The sequence below is a fragment of the Macrobrachium nipponense genome, chromosome 33, assembly GCF_015104395.2.
Source record: "Macrobrachium nipponense isolate FS-2020 chromosome 33, ASM1510439v2, whole genome shotgun sequence".
NCBI classification, from domain to species: domain Eukaryota; kingdom Metazoa; phylum Arthropoda; class Malacostraca; order Decapoda; family Palaemonidae; genus Macrobrachium; species Macrobrachium nipponense.
The window spans coordinates 32,871,215-32,889,557 of NC_087219.1; the positions used below are offsets into that span (position 1 = coordinate 32,871,215).

General features: G+C 45.6%; 1 protein-coding gene across 1 annotated transcript in view; it reads right to left on the reverse strand.

Annotated features, from left to right (window-relative positions):
• Positions 1-18,343, reverse strand: part of LOC135202828 (E3 ubiquitin-protein ligase HERC2-like) — a 194,108-nt gene that overhangs the window by 89,672 nt on the left and 86,093 nt on the right. Inside the window, 3 exon segments of the mRNA XM_064232287.1 lie at positions 467-632; positions 942-1,157; positions 16,414-16,570. Of these exon segments, the coding sequence (XP_064088357.1) occupies positions 467-632; positions 942-1,157; positions 16,414-16,570 (539 nt within the window).

An 18,343-nucleotide genomic window follows, 5' to 3' on the forward strand; every position in this document is an offset into this window, starting at 1 on the left:
CCAAACATTATTTTACATTTATTAGAACCTCAAGAAATGACAAGGTTTTCAAATCCCCTAACAAATCACTGCATCTAATTTCTTGCTGTTTGACAAACAAACCCAAATGAAAAATACTAAAAAGAATTTACATATTTCACTGCTAACTTTAGACAAAATATTTATCTCCCCCAGATCAACATTAACCACTATACCCTCAACATCCATTATCAAGGCATCTTCGATTGAAGATGGAAAACCAAGATCGTGGCATTGTTCAAAACTGGCAGCCCACAAAATATTTATGAAATTTTTGGTGGCCTGACTACTTCACTTGAACAGTACCTTATTACTATTACTGACCACCTTGTTTCACCTTACAAACCGCAAGATTTCTGCAAACAAAGAGTGTTTTGCAGTGACTGAAACAACACATGTGCCTTTTAATTAAAAGTATTACACCAACAACTCTAGGAATAAATGTTACCTGTCGCAATACTGATGACTTTCTTTCCTTGCAATGCCGTTACCTTACGAGGTCTTCTCACATGATCATCTGACCCATGTCCTAAGCGGTGATAGTCGCCTTTACCCCAAGTGTACACTGCACCTGAACGGGCTAAAGCAACAGAGAACTGGGACCCACATTCCACCTGTAATAATGCTCAATGATAAGCCCTTATGCCAAAAACGAACTTGCATTATTAATCTATTTTCTTCAGTATGCAGACAAAAACTACAAGACTGTGGCCTAGCGACTCTGCCATTAAAGAATGTAATGCAATTGTACCTGCAAACTGAATTTATCCAGGATATTAAGTTCCTAATATCTGGAATTTTGCAAAAATCACCTATGTACTTAATATTTTGAAAGCAATTATGTTCTGTAATTGTTAATGCAATTTACAGTATCAAAATAATCATTAAAGGCAAGTCAAGTATACAAAATTATTAAGAAGTACCTTGATAATCCCTTGACTAGCCAGGCCATCAATTCTCATTGGAACCTTACAGCCATCTGATCCTCCACGGCCAAGCTTACCATAGTCACCATCACCCCAGGACCAAACATTGTCGTCATCCGTAATACACAGCGTTTGTGCATCTCCCGAGCCACATGCAACATCAACTATTCTGTAGCCAACGAGAGCCTCAACTAACTTTGGTCTAAATTGATCCTGTAAAAAATATATAGCGGAAACAATCAACATACACTTCATAAGGTCCAGTCTTCCCTCAGAAATATAAATTTTTTAAAATTAAAAAATAGTCATCTTGCAGACTTCCATGAAATATATTTTATGCTGTTTCCCACTCCTCTTAAAAGTATTTGAGTTTCTCTACAGTTTACAAAATACAAATCAGGAATATACTTTAGCACTTTCCTTAAACCACCAATGGCATTATCACAAAACAGAAGTCTGCCTTGCTTGGCTAATGGTTTGGTGTATTTTTTTTATACAAAATAGAAATGAGATTTATGAAGCCTGGGATATATAACTCTGTTGTGATCTGAATAGTATTTATTTTATCTATATTTCAAATAAAAAATACAATATGGCTGATATTACTGTAGTACAGTATACTAAATTCCTTCATTCAAGATTATTTTTCTTTTCAATGTTATTGTATTACCAAAATACAACAAACATTGTCTTAAATCTTGTAACAACCTGTTCACTGATACAGTAACCTAAATCTTGTAACAACCTGTTCACTGATACAGTAACCTTATCATACCACAGATAAATTTAATCTTTCAAAGATGAAATTGTTAAGATACAATAAAGTTTTACACATACTTACCTGGCAGATATATACTTAGCTAATGTCTCTGACGTCCGACAGAATTCAAAACTCGCGGCACACGCTACAGGTAGGTCAGGTGATCACCCCCTACCGCCGCTGGGTGGCGGTAATAGGAATCATTCCCGTTTTTGGACAGATTTTCTCTTCCCCCTATTTCCTGAGGGGAGGCTGGGTGGGCCATTAAACGTATATATCTGCCAGGTAAGTATGTGTAAAACTTTATTGTATCATAACAATTTCATTTTTACACATGCAACTTACCCGGCAGATATATACTTAGCTGATTGGCACCCTTGGGGGAGGGTAAGAGATAGTTACTCAATATAAATAGCAATTCAAAAAACAGGGAAAACGTTTGTTGTAGGTACTATAAATAAACTTACATACCTTGATTCCTACTTTATTGGGCAGAAGACTTCATGAATACTGTCTATGAGTCTCCTTGCCTCAAGAGTTCCAGTGAGGATGAGACCTGTCACTGAGAACTCTTCTGGATCTTGTCAATGGGGGCTAGCCCGCTTACTCAACAGAGCCTTATTTCGGATTGTACCAATGGGGCCTATCCCACTTACATGGTAGAGCCTTCACCTTTGTCATATCAACGGGGACTAACCCTCTTACAAGACAGAGCCTAGGTCCAAACCATTACAAGGAGCATGAAACAACCAATCTCAACCACCTGACCACACTACTTTGTTATAAAATGATATTGTTATGTTACAATAAAGTTTCATACATACTTACCTGGCAGATATATACATAGCTAAGACTCCGTCGTCCCCGACAGAAATTCAAATTTCGCGCCACTCGCTACAGGTAGGTCAGGTGATCTACCGGCCTGCCCTGGGTGGCAGGACTAGGAACCATCCCCGTTTTCTATCATATTTTCTCTCTTCCACCTGTCTCCTGCGGGGAGGCTGGGTGGGCCTTTAATTGTATATATCTGCCAGGTAAGTATGTATGAAACTTTATTGTAACATAACAATATCATTTTCATACAATCAACTTACCTGTCAGATATATACATAGCTGATTGGCACCCTTCGGTGGAGGGTAAGAGACAGCTTCTATATGGAATAGACAGGTAAACAACATATGTTGTAGGTATAAATAAAACCTGGTTCCTACCTGATAGGTGGTAGACTCGTGGGTGTTGCCCAGTAGTCTGCATCACCTCAAGAAACTTTAGCGAGATATATGATCTATGGCCAAGAGTTCTTGTGGGTCTGCCGTTGGGGTCTTATCCACTTACTCGGCAGAGCCTGAAAGGACTTTGTCAATGGGTGCTGATCCACTTATATGACAATACACCTTATGAAGGAGCACACAACCAATCCCGACCACCTGATCCTAACCATCTGTTAGAACTAAGGATTGTTCCGAGTTATCCCCGAACTCGTCACAACAACCGTAACTCAAAACCACTACGCACACATACATAATTTTCAAAAAAAAAATTATACTCAACTAATTGGATATGACAAGAATTCTCTTACTGAACAACATGGACGGCCGCCCGTGCTAGCCTAAGTCCTCCATTGTTCGAAGAGACTCTTGACCATATCCCAAAAAGAAGAAAAGTATATACATTTAAGGATTGGTGTCGGCTCCCGTACCCAGAATCGTATCCGCCGATACGAAAGGACCTAGAGAAAAACATTTCTCATATGTCACACGCACGTCTTTCAAGTAATGAGATGCAAATACTGAGTTGCATCTCCAAAATGTCGTATCTATGATGTTTTTAAGCGACATATTCTTATGAAACGAGAGAGACGTCGCTATAGCTCTCACTTCATGAGCTTTTACCCTCAACAGTTGTAACTGTTCGTCAGGACAGGCCTTATGAGCGTCTGTAATGACGTTTCTTACAAAGAATGCCAGCGCATTCTTGGACATCAGTCTTGTGGGGTCTTTTACCGCGCACCAAAGACCTTGTCTAGAGCCTCCCATTTGATGTTTTCTCTGAAGGTAGAACTTCAGAGCTCTAACAGGGCATAGAGACCTCTCTGCTTCTCTGCCTACGAGACTCGACATGCCTTTGACTTCGAATGACTTAGGCCAGGGATTCGTAGGATTCTCGTTTTTTCGCTAAAAACAGGGTCTTAAACGAGCAAATCGCTGAGTCTCCCTTGAATCCTACTTTATCCTGCAGAGCATGCAATTCACTAATTCTCTTTGCCGTAGCTAAAGATAAAAGGAATAAGCATTTTCGGGTAATGTCTCTAAACGATGCCCGATGAGGAGGTTCGAATCTTTCCGATGACAGATACTTTAGGACTACGTCTAGGTTCCAGTTCGGAGGTACTGGTTCCTTAGACTTGAAGTCTCAAAAGACCTTATGAGATCGTGGAGATCTTTATTTATCTGCCAGATCTAAACCTCTGTTCCTGAATACAGCCGAGAGCATACTTCTGTATCCATTTATTGTGGATACGGCTAGATGAGATTTTTCTCTCAGGAATAGCAGGAAATCAGCAATTTCCGCTATAGAGGTAGTGGAGGAGGACAACTTCTTGGATCTACACCACCTTCTAAATACCTCCCACTTTGATTGGTATACTTTCGTAGTGGAGGTTCTGCGTGCTCTCGCGATCGCGCTTGCCACTTCGCGAGAAAAGCCTCTCGCTCTGACAAGTCTTTCGATAGTCGAAAGGCAGTCAGAGCGAGAGCGGGGAGGTTTTGGTGGTACCTCTTGAAGTGTGGTTGTCTGAGAAGATCCATCCTTCTTGGTAGGGATCTTGGAAAATCTACGATCCACTCTACCACCTCCGTGAACCATTCCTGGGCCGGCCAAAAGGGGGCTATTAACGTCATCCTCGTCTCTTTTGACGCCACAAACTTTCTCATTACTAACCCCAGGATTTTGAATGGGGGAAAAGCATATACGTCTACTCGACCAATTTAGCAGGAAGGCGTCTACCATAAGAGCTCTTGGATCTTCCACGACCGAGCAAAAAACTGGGAGCCTTTTTGAAATGAATGTTGCGAAGAGATCCACATGAGGAGTTCCCCACAGAGACCAGAGATCGAGACACACTTCCTCGTGTAGTGTCCATTCTGTATGAAGGACCTGGTTCCTCCTGCTGAGCCTGTCCGCCCTCACATTCCTTACTCCCTGTACGAACCTTGTCAGCAGGGAGATGTTTCTGTGAGACGTCCAAAGTAATAGGTCTCTCGTGAGCTCGTAAAGGAACGAGGAGTGCGTCCCTCCCTGTTTCCGAATGTAGGCAAGTGCTGTGGTGTTGTCCACGTTTACTTGCACTACCTTGTTTGACACCAGAGGTTCTAGGCTCTTCAAGGCCAGATGTACGGCGAAGAGCTCTTTGCAGTTTATGTGCCAAGACACCTGTGCTGGTTCCCAGGTGCCTGACACTTCCTCTGAGCCTAATGTCGCTCCCCAACCTCTCTCCGACGCGTCGGAGAACAACACTAGGTCTGGGTTCTGTGTTCTTAGAGAGATCCCTTTGTTCTCTTCCAGAGGGAGCAACCACCACTGTAGGTGTGACTTTATCTCCACTGGAATGGGAAAAACGTCCGACAGTTGTCCGGTTTTCCAGCTCCAAGACCTCTTGAGGAAGAATTGAAGCGGACGTATATGAAGTCTTCCTAGAGGGAAGAATTGTTCTAGCGAGGAAAGCGTCCCCAGAAGGCTCACCATTCCCTCGCCGACGTTTGTTGCTTCTCTAAGAAGAGAGAGACTATCCGCAAACCTTTTGCGATTCTCTCTGCGAAAGGAAAAAAACTCGAAAACCCCGAGAATCCATACGAATCCCCTCCCAGATAGACTAGGTCTTGTCTGGGGGTCAGCTGAGACTTCTCGAGGTTCACAAGCAATCCCAACGCTTTGATTAAATCCAGAGTTAACTTTAGGTCCTCCAAGCACTGTCTCTCCGATCTGGCCCTGATGAGCCAGTCGTCCAGATACATAGAGACATTCACTCCTTTGAGGTGAAGAAACCTCGCCACATTCTTCATCAGCTTGTGAAGACCTGAGGAGCTGTGGACAGGCCGAAACACAAGGCTCTGAACTGAAAGATCCTTCCCCCCGTCATGAAACGGAGGTACTTCTTCGATGAAGGGTGGATCGGGACGTGAAAGTAGGCGTCCTGGAGATCTAAAGACACCATCCAATCTCCCTGTCGTAATGACGCCATGACTGAAGCAGAAGTCTCCATGGAGAACTTCTCCTTCTGAACAAATTTGTTCAGAGAGCTGACGTCCAGTACTGGTCTCCAGCCTCCCGAGGCTTTCGCCACCAGAAAAAGGCGATTGTAAAACCCCGGGGAGTGTTGATCCCGTACCAATTCTATCGCTCTCTTGTCCCACATTTGTTCCACCATCGATCGAAGAGTATCCCTCAGCACAGGATCCTTGTTATTGGCTGATAGTTCCCTTGGTATTGACGTTAGGGGAGGAGTGTTCAGGAAAGGGATACGATATCCCCTCCTTAAGATCGCCAAAGATGACGCGTCTGCATTTATCAGTGTCCAGGCTTCCACAAATCCCAGGAGCCTGGCACCTACTGGTGCTTGGAGGAGAGAATCTTCATTTTCCCTTCTTAAAGGGACGAAAAGCAGATCTACCTCTCTTCTCTGGAGCCTTCCTCCTTGTGGAAGGTCTGGAGGTCGGACCACCTCGAAAGGGCTGCACCGTTGTACTGGGTCCTTTCTTGTCCGATGCAGCAACAGGTTTCTTCTTTCTTGCTGACTGCGTCAGCAGATCCTGAGTTGCCTTCTCAGTTAAAGAATGCGCAATGTCCTTTACTAACTGAGAAGGGAACAAAAAAGTCAGATAGAGGCGCATATAGAAGTGCTGCTCTCTGAGCATGAGAGACTGCCTTTGTTAAGAAGGCGCCATATACAGTCCTTTTCTTTAAAAGACCTGCCCCAAACAAAGAGGAGATTTCAAAAGATCCATCCTGTACCGCCTTGTCAATACAAGACAATATGCATAACAGGGCTTCAGGTTCGATTCCTTCCGAATCATGGGCTTTCTTGGACATCACCCCAAGGGACCAATCTAAGAAGTTAAAAACTTCCAATACACGAAAGAGTCCCTTGAGGAGATGATCCAGTTCCGAAATTCCCCACGTAATCCGTGCAGAATTGAGACTTTGACGCCGTGAAGCGTCAACCAAAGTCGAAAAATCTGTTTCGGTTGTAGAAGGGAGAGCAATACCCATATTCTCTCCCGTCTGATACCAAATGCCTCTTTTCCCAGCTAATCTTGCTGGAGGCATGCAGAAGACTGTCTTCACTAAGTCTTTCTTAGACTTCATCCATGAGTCTAAGGAATGTAATGCTCTCTTCATCGATATGGTGGGTTTCATTTTGAGAAAAGACGAAGGCTTCTTCGTCTTAGCACTGGAAAAGAGCGAGCGCGGAGAAGGAGGAGCGGCAGGCGTCAACTCGTCTCCGTACTCCTCAAGAAGTAGGGTAGTCAACACCTTATAGTTAGACAGACCTTCTCTTCCACTATATTCGTCATCCGAGTTTTCCTCTAACTCGGGATCTACATGCGTTTCCGCTCTCCTTTCCGAACGTTCTTCTTCTTGAGGAGACAAACTCCTAATAGGAGAGGGGCTAAGGGAATGATAATCCTTCCTCTTTCCCGCTCTAATAGTCTTGGAAGGCGTCATAAGCTTCGGCTTCTCTAGAATTTTAGAAGACGCCTCACGCTTACATGACGCTTCCCGTTCGCCAAGCGTCATGGATGACGTCTTTTGCTGACGTCTCGATGACGCTTCGCGCTTGGAAGACGCTCCGCTCTCCAAAGGCGTCCTACTTGGCGTCATAATATTGGACGGAGCGTCATGTCTATGCTCCGCTTCCAATGACGCTTCGCGTCTAAAAGACGTCTTACGTCTCTCTGGCGTTACGAAACTCGTAAGCACCTGTTCTCGCTCTCGAACTAGACGCTTCTGTAAGACGTTTAGCCGTTTCCCGTCTGTATGACGCTTCTCGTTGAACAGGTGAGAGAGGACGAGACTTCTTAATTGGAAGCGTCACGTCCTTCCGACGTGGCGCTAAAACTCCCACTAGAGATGACAGTTGCTCTTGAACTGCCATAATGATCTTTCTTGACGCTTCTCCCACGTCCAGTGCATGACGTCTTTCGTCATCACTCGGGGGAGAAGAAGGAAAGGGTACTTCCGCGTACACTTCAGGTGACGCTGACGCCCCCTTCGCTTTCTTGCTAGAAGACGGAGCGTCATCTGAGAAACGCTCTGGACTAGAATCTATGTCAGGCTTCATATGACGCTTCAGCGGTCTCGACAAGTTCGATTCCTTCCACCCTCGTTTTAGGTGAGGGAGAGGGAGAGGACGAGAAACACTCGCGAAGGACGCTTTTTCTATAGCGCCCTTGAGCCGCCTGCCACGAAGCAGAGCTAGCTGAAGGGACGTCTGACCGTTGGGGATTCCCCACAACCTCCTTAAGGCTTTCGACTTTCCTTCTCCTCTGGGCTTGTGAGCTTGGAAGAGGTCTAGGCCTGGGAGCGTCGCAGGGACGATCAAACGCCCCCTCCACAACACTGGGAGAAACCTCACTTCACTGTAATGCTCACTTTCACTAGCCTTACCTTTGAAGTCAGCCATCTTGGACTTCATGTCTCTAATTGTAGCTTTCAGATTGGCGATTTCCGATGCCGAATCCGAAAAAGCACTCTGAGAATGAGATACATAGGGAGAATCTACATCAGTAGGATTAGAATTATCAGTGAAAGGCTCAATAGGCCTTGAACTCACACCTTTCAATCGTCTAATTCTATCCCTCTCTAACTTCTTCAAATAAGAAGTCAAAGTCTTCCACTCTTCTGCATTCAATCGCATTCCTTACCAGTATTAATAGCAGAACACTGAAACCCCCTACATTTACGGCATACAGTGTGAGGATCCACCGAAGCTTTCGGTATCCTCACCCTGCAGCCTACATTCACACACATTCTCACACTCACATTAGAATCAGACATACTGAGAAAAATCCAAAAGAGTTATTCCAAAAACAGTCCACTGTAGCGAATGCCAAAACACGATCCAAATACGTCACCAAAAAGCCGAAAAACGATGATCAAAGGATGAAAAATGAATCTAAGTCAGGAGGTAATAACAACAATGTTGATACCACCGGCGACAGAGAAAATATGAATAGAAAACGGGGCGATTGGTTACCTAGTCCTGCCACCCAGGGCAGGCCGTAGATCACCTGACCGACCTGTAGCGAGTGGCGTGCGAAATTTGAATTTCTGTCGGGGACGACGGAGTCTTAGCTATGTATATATCTGACAGGTAAGTTGATTGTATGAAACTACGATTTGAAAGTGGCACTTTTCCCTGACCACTTTCAATCGACCATAAAAACAACACCACAAGATTAAAATTCCTAATCTATCTAAACTAAGTAAGATTGGTTTCAGCCCCCTGTCCCAGCACCGAATCCGCAGATACGTAAGGTCCGAGAGAGAAGCACTTATCATAAGTCACACGTACATCTCTCAAATAGTTAGATGCAAACACAGAATTGCATCTCCAATATGTGGATCCAATTAAATCCTGCAAAGACATATTCTTGTGAAAAGCTAAGGAGGTGGCCACGGCTCTGACCTCATGTACTTTAACTCTCATCTGTCCGAGATGTTCCTCTTCACAGGAAGTATGTGCTTCTGTAATAATATCTCTGATAAAGAAGGCTTGTGCATTTTTCGACATCGTTCTTCTCGGATCCCTTACTGAGCACCAAAGGCTCTCCGAGTTTCCTCCCATTTGCTTTTTCCTCTCTAGATAGAACTTGAGGCTCCTTACCGGACACAAGGTTCTCTCTATCTCTCTCCCTACTAGGGAAGTCAGTCCTCTAACTTCAAACGTCTTGGCCAAAGCTTAGAGGATTCTCATTTTTTGGCTAAAAATAGGGGGTTAAAGGAACACACTGCAGAATCCTTCCTGAAGCCCACTGTGCCTTCTAAAGCCTGGAGTTCACTTATTCTTTTAGCTGATGCTAAAGCAAAGAGGAAAATAGATTTCCTAGTCAAATCCCTAAACGATGAATTATTGGGAGGTTCAAATTTATCTGACATAAGAAATCTTAAAACCACATCCAGGTTCCGGCTGGGTGGTCTAGCTGTTTTGGACTTCAAAGTTTCGAATGACTTAATCAAGTCATGCAGGTCCTTGTCCTCCGTGATGTTTAGTCCTGTATGTCTAAACACCAAGGAAAGCATACTCTTATACCCTTTTATGGTAGAGACTGCAAGATTACATTTCCGTCTCAAATATAACAGGAAATCCGCTATTTCCGTCACAGAGGTACTGGAAGAGGATACATTCTGATTCCTGGCCCACCTTCGGAATACTTCCCACTTCGACTGGTACACGCGTATAGTTGAAGGTCTTCTGGCTCTTGCAATTGCCTTTGCAGCCGCGCGTGAAAACCCCTTCGCTCTGATGAGTCCTTCGACAGTCTGAAGGCAGTCAGACCGAGCGCGGGGAGGTTTTTGTGGTATCTGTCGAAGTGGGGCTGTCTGAGAAGATCGTTCCGTAAAGGCAGGTACCTTGGAAAATCTATCATCCATTCCAGTACCTCTGTGAACCACTCTTGAGCTGGCCAGAATGGGGCGATTAGGGTCAGCTTCGCTCCTTTCGTCAAAACAAACTTTCTTATGACCTCTCCTATGATCTTGAAAGGAGGAAAAGCGTACCCGTCTATTCCTTCCCAATTTAGGAGGAGACCGTCTACTGCTACTGCCCTTGGATCCGAAATCGGAGAGCAGTAGTTCTCCAGCCTGGCATTCCAATGTGTTGCAAACAGGTCTATGTTTGACCTCCCCCAGAGGTTCCAAATCTGGCTGCAGACCTCTGAGTGCAGAGTCCACTCCGTGGAAATGACTTGGTCTTTCCTGCTCAGCAAGTCTGCTCTTACGTTTTTCTCGCCTTGAATAAACCTCGTTAAGAGCGTGATGTTCCGCTCCTTTGACCATAGAAGAAGCTCCTTCGCCTTCTTGTACAGTGAGAAGGAGTGAGTCCCCCCTGTTTTCTTATGTAGGCTAGAGCTGTCGTGTTGTCTGAGTTCACTTGCAACACTGAGTTTGAGACTTGGGATTCCCACTGCCTGAGAGCTAGATGCACTGCCACTAACTCTTTCTCGTTGATGTGCCAGGACACCTGTTCCCCACTCCAGGTGCCTGACACTTCTCTCGGGCCCAACGTCGCCCCCCATCCCACTTCCGAAGCGTCTGTAAACAACACTAGGGAGGGGTTCGGTAACTGCAGCAATAGTCCCTTGTTGAGTCTGCCTGGTTCTAACCACCAGCTGAGGTTTTCCTTTATTTCTTTGGAGAGAGGAAAAGAGTCCCACAGATCCTGATTCCTCTGGTCCCAATTCTCCTTCAAGAAGAATTGAAGGGGTCTTATGTGAAGCCTCCCTAGAGAAACGAACTGTTCCAACGAGGAGAGGGTCCCCAGAAGACTCATCCATTCCCTTGTGGAACATTGTTCTTTCTCTAGGAAGGTTTTCACTTTTAGAATATATCGCTCCTGTCTTTCTATGGACGGAAACACTTGAAAACCCCGAGAATCCATCAGAATCCCCAGATAGACAATGTTTTGCTGGGGATCCATCTGGGATTTCCCGAGGTTCACTAACAGCCCCAGGGACTGAGTTAGATCCAACGTCGATCTTAAGTCCTCCAGACACTGATTCCTGGATTGAGAGCGAATCAGCCAATCGTCGAGATACAGAGAGATTCTTATTCCTTTCAAATGTAGCCAATGAGCTACATTTTTCATCAATCCCGTGAAAACTTGGGGAGCTGTGGCAAGACCGAAACAAAGGGTGCAAAACTGAAATACTTGGCCCTGTACCATAAATCTTAGGTACTTTCTGGACGAGGGATGAATGGGTACATGAAAGTAGGCATCTTGTAGGTCCAAGGACACCATCCAATCCCCTTGTCTAAGCGCTGAGAGAACTGAGGAAGTCGTCTCCATTGTGAACATTGTTTTGATAACAAAGTGATTCAGGGCGCTTACATCCAGCACTGGTCTCCACTCCCCCGAGGCTTTTGGTACCAGGAAGAGGCGATTGTAAAAGCCTGGAGATTGAAGGTCTAGTACCTTTTCTATCGCCTTCTTTTCTAACATCTGTTGCACCAGATGTATGAGGGCTTGGTTCTTTAAAGGATCTCTGTATTTTGCCGCCAACTCCCTTGGTGTGGTGGTTAAGGGAGGTTTTTCCCTGAAGGGGATAAGATATCCTCTCTCGAGGATAGAGAGGGACCAGTTGTCCGCCCCTCTCTGAGCCCAGACCTTCGCAAACCTCAAAAGTCTGGCTCCTACTGGAGTCTGGAGGACTCCTGTCTCACTGCAGCTTTGAGAATGGTCTTCGAGAAGATCGCCTCTCTTAAACGGTCTTCTACTCTTAAGGGCGGGTCTCGAGGTTGCTCGTCCTCGAAAGGGCTGTTGGAAAGAAGCCTTATTCGTACCTCCCTCTCTCTTAGCCATCGGTACAGCAGGTTTAAGCCTCTTGGCGGACTGGGCAAGAAGATCTTGCGTAGCCTTCTCCGAAAGCGATCTTGAAATGTCCTTCACTGTCTCCTGAGGAAACAGGTATCCCGAGAGCAGGGAAAAAAGTAAAGAGGCTCTCTGTAAGGGAGAAACTGACTTGGAGAGAAACGAGCTGTATACTGATCTCTTTTTGAGCACTCCTGCTCCAAAGAGAGAGGCCACTTCTGTGGATCCATCCATGACTGCCTTGTCCAGGCACGAAAGGACGCTGGATAACACCTCCATCGTCACAAACTCTGGATCCTGCACTCTTTTTGCTAGAGCTCCTAAAGCCCAATCCATGATGTTGAAGACTTCTAATGTGCAAAATAGACCCTTGAGTAAATGGTCCATCTCGCACATTCCCCAAGACACTTTAGCTGACAGTAGAGAGCGTCTTCTAGATGAGTCCACCAATGCTGAAAAATCCGCGTTTGCAGAAGCCGGAAGGCCTAGCCCCATGGGCTCCTTCGTGTCGTACCAGACACCCGGCTTACCTGCTAGTCTAGACGGAGGGCACAAAAACACCGTCTTACCTGCCTCCTTCTTAACCAGGAGCCAGTTCTCTAGATTCTTAATAGCCGCATCTTGACAAAAGAGGGGGACTTTGCCAACTTAGTACTTGACAGAAGAGAGCCTGGAGAAGGAGGATCAGCCGAGCACAGTGAGTCCACAAACTCTTGAAGTAGCAGTGACGAAAGTCTCTTATAATCAGAGATTCCTACTTCTTTAGTTTCTTTCTCTTCCGAGACTTCCTCCAAGGTTACGTTCGGAGAGGGAGACTTCTTAGGAGAAGAAGTCCTGGAAGGCATGCGACTCTTATCCTTCAAGAGTTCGCCAGATGAAGACGCAAGTTCAATCCCCAGGATATGCTTCCTCGGGAAAGAAGAATCCTCCGCTTCCTGCCACTCTACAGGTTCTTGATACCTGATAGGAGAGGATCTAGAGCCTACCTTTCCAGGCTCTTGGCGCCTATTCGGTGAAACACTTGTGTCTACTCTCGAGCGCCTACTATGAATAGGGCGCGAATCCAGAGTTAGGATCCTTTCAGGCTCTTGGCGCCTGTGAGGAGAGGCGCTTGCGCCTACTCTTCTGTGACTTCCAGGAGTAGGGTGCGAGTCTGAAAAGAGGCTCCTTTCAGGCTCTTGAAGCCTACGAGGTGAGGAGTTAGAGCCTACTCCTGAGCCTCTTCCAGGAGTAGGGCGCGAATCCCTGGCAAGGCTCTTCTTAGGCTCTTGTTGCCTTTGAGGGGAGGCGCTTGCACCTACTCTTGCTCGTCTTACAGGAGTAGGGCGCGAATCCGAGATTAGGCTCCTTTCAGGCTCTTGACGCCTGCTAGGAGATTAGTAAGCATCTACTCTTGAGACTCTTCCAGGAGTAGGGTGCGAATCCATGTTTAGGCTCTTTCCAAAGTCTTGTAACCTGCTAGGAGAGGCGCTTGACTCCCTTGAGGAAAGCCTATCGCGAGCTACAGGTCTCGAGGAATGCAAAGGACTTCCCTCATCCAGGCGTCCTACCGAAAGTTGGCGCCTTCTAGACGAGACATCAAAATCTTTAGAAGGAGAGCCCTTCTCACCTCTATCCCTATGGACAGAGCATACCCTCTCTCGTTCCTTCCTTCCGCTTGAAGAGGAGATCCTACTCCTAGGAGATCGTTCGACTGAGACTAAGCGATCACTACCTTCTCGCGTGGAGAATCTCTCCTTACTCCTACAAGGAGAGGATCTAGAGCCTACATCTTGGCGCCTTGCGCTATGACTCTTCCTAGCATCCGAGCTTCTGTGCGGGGAATACAATCTTCCCTGTCTAGACAAAGTATAAAACGAGTCGTCTACTCTCGGAGGAGAAGAGGTTCTTACTAGGGAAAAGCGTCTACTAGATTCCGCCTTCCTACTAGGAGAAGGCCTCCTAAAAGAGCTCTTAACTGGAAGAGAGGAGTCCTTCCTGCGAGAAGGCTCCTTGCGCCTACTAGTCGAAAGAGAGCCTATTAAGGATGAGAGATTCGCTTGAAGGTCCAACAGGAATCTCTTATTAGATGAGCGAATCCCTTCTGGTGAAGATTCAGGAGACTTCTTTACTTTCTTTGGTGCAGGAGAATACTCCGGAAAAGGTTCCGGGCTGGAGTCAAGAGCGCCTTCTCCTGACGGTTTCCAGGCTCTCTTGAGAGGGCGCGATTTAGAAGAGGAGCTCCATCCACGCTTAGGTGAGGACGAATCTGAATCGGAAAAACTTCCTTAGGAGGCTTTTCCTATAGCTCTCCAAAGCAGCCTGGGACGAGCCTACAGGATCTGCTGAAGGGACGCCTGACCATTAGGGATACTCTATATCCCCCTTGCGGCTTTCGACATTCCTCCTCCCTTGGGCATGGGAGTCTGAAAGAGGTCTAGGCCTAGGAGCGATGCGGAGTCGGTCAGACGCCCCCTCCCCTGCACTGGGGACACTGCACACGTCACTACACACTTCACTCTTACCTTGGTCTATATCACGCAATTGCTGTTGCAAATTGCGTATTGATGCTTCCACAGCGGCTCTCTCGGAAGACGCATCTACGAGTTCGCTGTGGGGGGAAGGAGCTGAAACCAAAAAGGAAGATGGCGAAGCTACTGCAGGGTTAGAGATACTATCCTGTTCCGCAGAACAGGATCTACTTGAACTTCTAGCCGAAGCTTTCCTAATTCTATCTTTCTCTAATTTTTTCACGTATGCAGTTAGATCTTTCCATTGCACTTCAGTTAAACTCTCGCATGCATCACATGTATCCTTAACTGAACATTCCCTTCCCCTACATTTTACACAAACAGTGTGAGGGTCCAAAGTAGCCTTAGGCAACCTCACCTTGCATCCTTCATTTATACATACAGGGGGTCCTTGAGTTACGACGTTGATCCGTTCTTACGATGCATCGTAACACGATTTTCAGCGTAAGTCGGAACATTGAAAAATACCACATGATTTAATGTAAATACCTATCAATAACAACGAGAGAACAATTCCTTACCTTTATTAGTTTGATTGGCTTGCACACTGGAGAGGAAGCTGCGGTGCTGGAGAGACTGGGGGAGGTTAGTGAAGAGAAAAAGAACCTGAATCACCATAAGGCTGACTGGGATACGCCGTTGATTTTGGTCTTCCAACCAAAGCACCAATAACCTTTCCATTTCAATTATTAGACCACTACGCTGCTTAGTTATCACTGTCGCTTTCATAGGAGCAGATCCTTTCACATGTTCAACGATGCGCTCTTTATCTTTGATAATGGTAGCAACGGTCGAACGGCTAAGGCCAAGCGAGCGGCCAATGTTTGTTGGCGTTTCTCCCTTCTCAGATCGCTTTATAATGTCCACTTTAATTTCCATGGTGATGGCCTTTCTTTTCTTCGATGCACTACCATCAGAAGAGTCCGCCTTGCGCTTGGGAGCCATAACAAAGAGCAAAAAGTTACAAAAACGATACAACACGAGGGAGAGAGAGGCAGTGTAAACAACCAAAATGGCGTATGGGCGAGGAATGAGCGTAGCGAAGCGACGCCGTCCTCTCCCCCACAAAGCGTATTCTTCCGCCGTGCGCCTGGAACTAGTTCGCGTTTGTTTACGTTGCTTACGACGCTAAACCGCGTAAGACGGAACGACGCAAAATATTATTTTTTATATTTTTATGGGGGCGCGTTCGTAACCACGAAACATCGTAAGTCGAGACCAGCGTAACCCGAGGACTTACTGTACTCTAAACAGAGTTCCAGGTGTTAAATCAGACATATTATCAATCCAAATCCAAAAAACAGCGTATGCCAAAAACCAAAGATCAAATACTTCCCAAATAATCCTCGGCGAAGCAAGCAAGAAATTCTATGCAGGAGCTACCAACAAAGTTGTTGTTAGCACCGGCGACAGAGAAAATCTGTCAGAAAACGGGAGTGATTCCTATTACCGCCACCCAGCGGCGGTAGGGGGTGATCACCTGACCTACCTGTAGCGTGTGCCACGAGTTTTGAATTCTGTCGGACGTCAGAGACATTAGCTAAGTATATATCTGCCGGGTAAGTTGCATGTGTAAAATTCTAATTTAAATCTTGAAAACACTGGCTTACCTCTGAGTCGCCATGGCCCAGCCTTCCGTATCTGCCTTTTCCCCATGTGTACAGTTCTCCTGAGGATGTTATAGCAGCCGAGTGTGCTCCACCACATGCAATTTCAATCACCCCCTTTCCTTGCAGAGCTTCAATGAGTCTTGGTCGATCATATGGACTGCCAATGAATCAAATGTAAAATAAGAGGAAATGAAGTGGTGATAATTCTCACAATTTAAATGCCTCTAAAAATGCAAATCTTAGAGAGGAATTCTGGTTAAAAACCCCATCAGTCAGAAACTGTCCATTTGAAGATAATATGTTATTGTTATTATACAATTAAGTTTGTTCATACTTACCTGGCAGATATATATAATTAAATTGCCCGCCCTCCTCCCCTCAGGAGACAGTGGCATTGATAAATATGAATAGAAAATGGGAATGGTTCCTGATATCCGCCTCCCAGCGGCGGGAATGGGTACTACCACCTGGCCGCCCACTGCGTGTGCCGCGAGTTTTGAAATTCTGTCGGACTTCAGAAAATACAGCTATATATATATCTGCCAGGTAAGTATGAACAAACTTAATTGTATAATAACAATAACATTTTGTTCATGCCACTTACCTGACAGATATATATATAGCTGAATCCCACCTTCGGATGGCGGGAAGAGACAGAATAGGATTTTTTAGGAAACTTAAATTAAGTAGATGATATACATCTTGGTTCCTCACCTGTTTGCAAAGTAGACTATGTGATTACTGTCACTTAAGGCTGCTTTTGCTTAAATCAGAGTTGCCAGCCAGGTGGAGACCTGTAGTGCTGGTGCGCTCTGGATGATCTGTCAACGGGTACGAGACCTCAACGTGACAAGACCATCGAGGCCATACATATGAGGGCAACGAAGCAACTGACCACCACCTGCCACTATTTCACAAAAAACCCCTTAAAACTAACTAAAGGATGGGAGATCTTCACATAAGACTCACACAACCTAAAAACACAACAACAAAACTAACCTAATCCTAACTAAGGGATAGGGAAAGAGCTACTTCCGGACCCCAAGACTGTGTCCGCAGAAACGTATGGCCCCAGTGAATTACAATCGTCATAAATCGTTCTCACATCCCTTAGGTAATGTGAGGCGAAGACGGAGTTACTCCTCCAAAACAAAAGGTGCAATCAAGAATGTCCTTGATTGACATGTTCTTTTGGAAGGCAAGAGAGGTAGCGACAGCTCGAACTTCGTGCGCTTTCACTCGTAAGAGGCTCAAATCAGTCTTCTGGAAAGATGAATGAGCCTCCTTAATGACGTCCCTTAGAAAGAAAGCAACAGCATTCTTCGATAAAGGTAACTCTGGTCTCTTCACAGAGCCCAGATAGATTATACCTGAGGGCCTCCTTTACCCTTTTCTTTTGTTCTATGTACATAGAACTTGAGAGCCCTGACCGGGCACAGGACTCTCTCTGGTTCTTGGCCCACCAGACTTGACATACCCTTGATCTCGAAAGTTTTCGGCCAAGGGTTCGAAGGATTTTCATTCTTCGCAAGAAAGTTGGGTTCAACGAGCAGACAGCATTGTCTCCTTTGAATCCCATTAAATTACTAAACGCTTGAATTTCACTAACTCTCTTAGCCGTCGCAAGAGAAGTTAGGAAAAGAGCCTTCCTTGTCAAGTTCGAAGAGACGCTGCCTGAAGCGGTTCGAAAGGACTTGACATAAGGAATTTAAGAACCACGTCAAGGTTCCATGACGGAGGTCTCATTTGAGGAACCTTCGAAGTCTCGAAAGATTTTAAAAGGTCATGAATGTCCTTGTTGTCAGAAAGGTCAAGGCCCCTCTGTGCCTAAAAACCGCTGACAACATGCTTTTATATCCCTTGATGGTAGGGACCGCTAATTTCTGCACATTCTGAGAAAGAGCAGAAAATCAGCTATCTGGTTCACAGA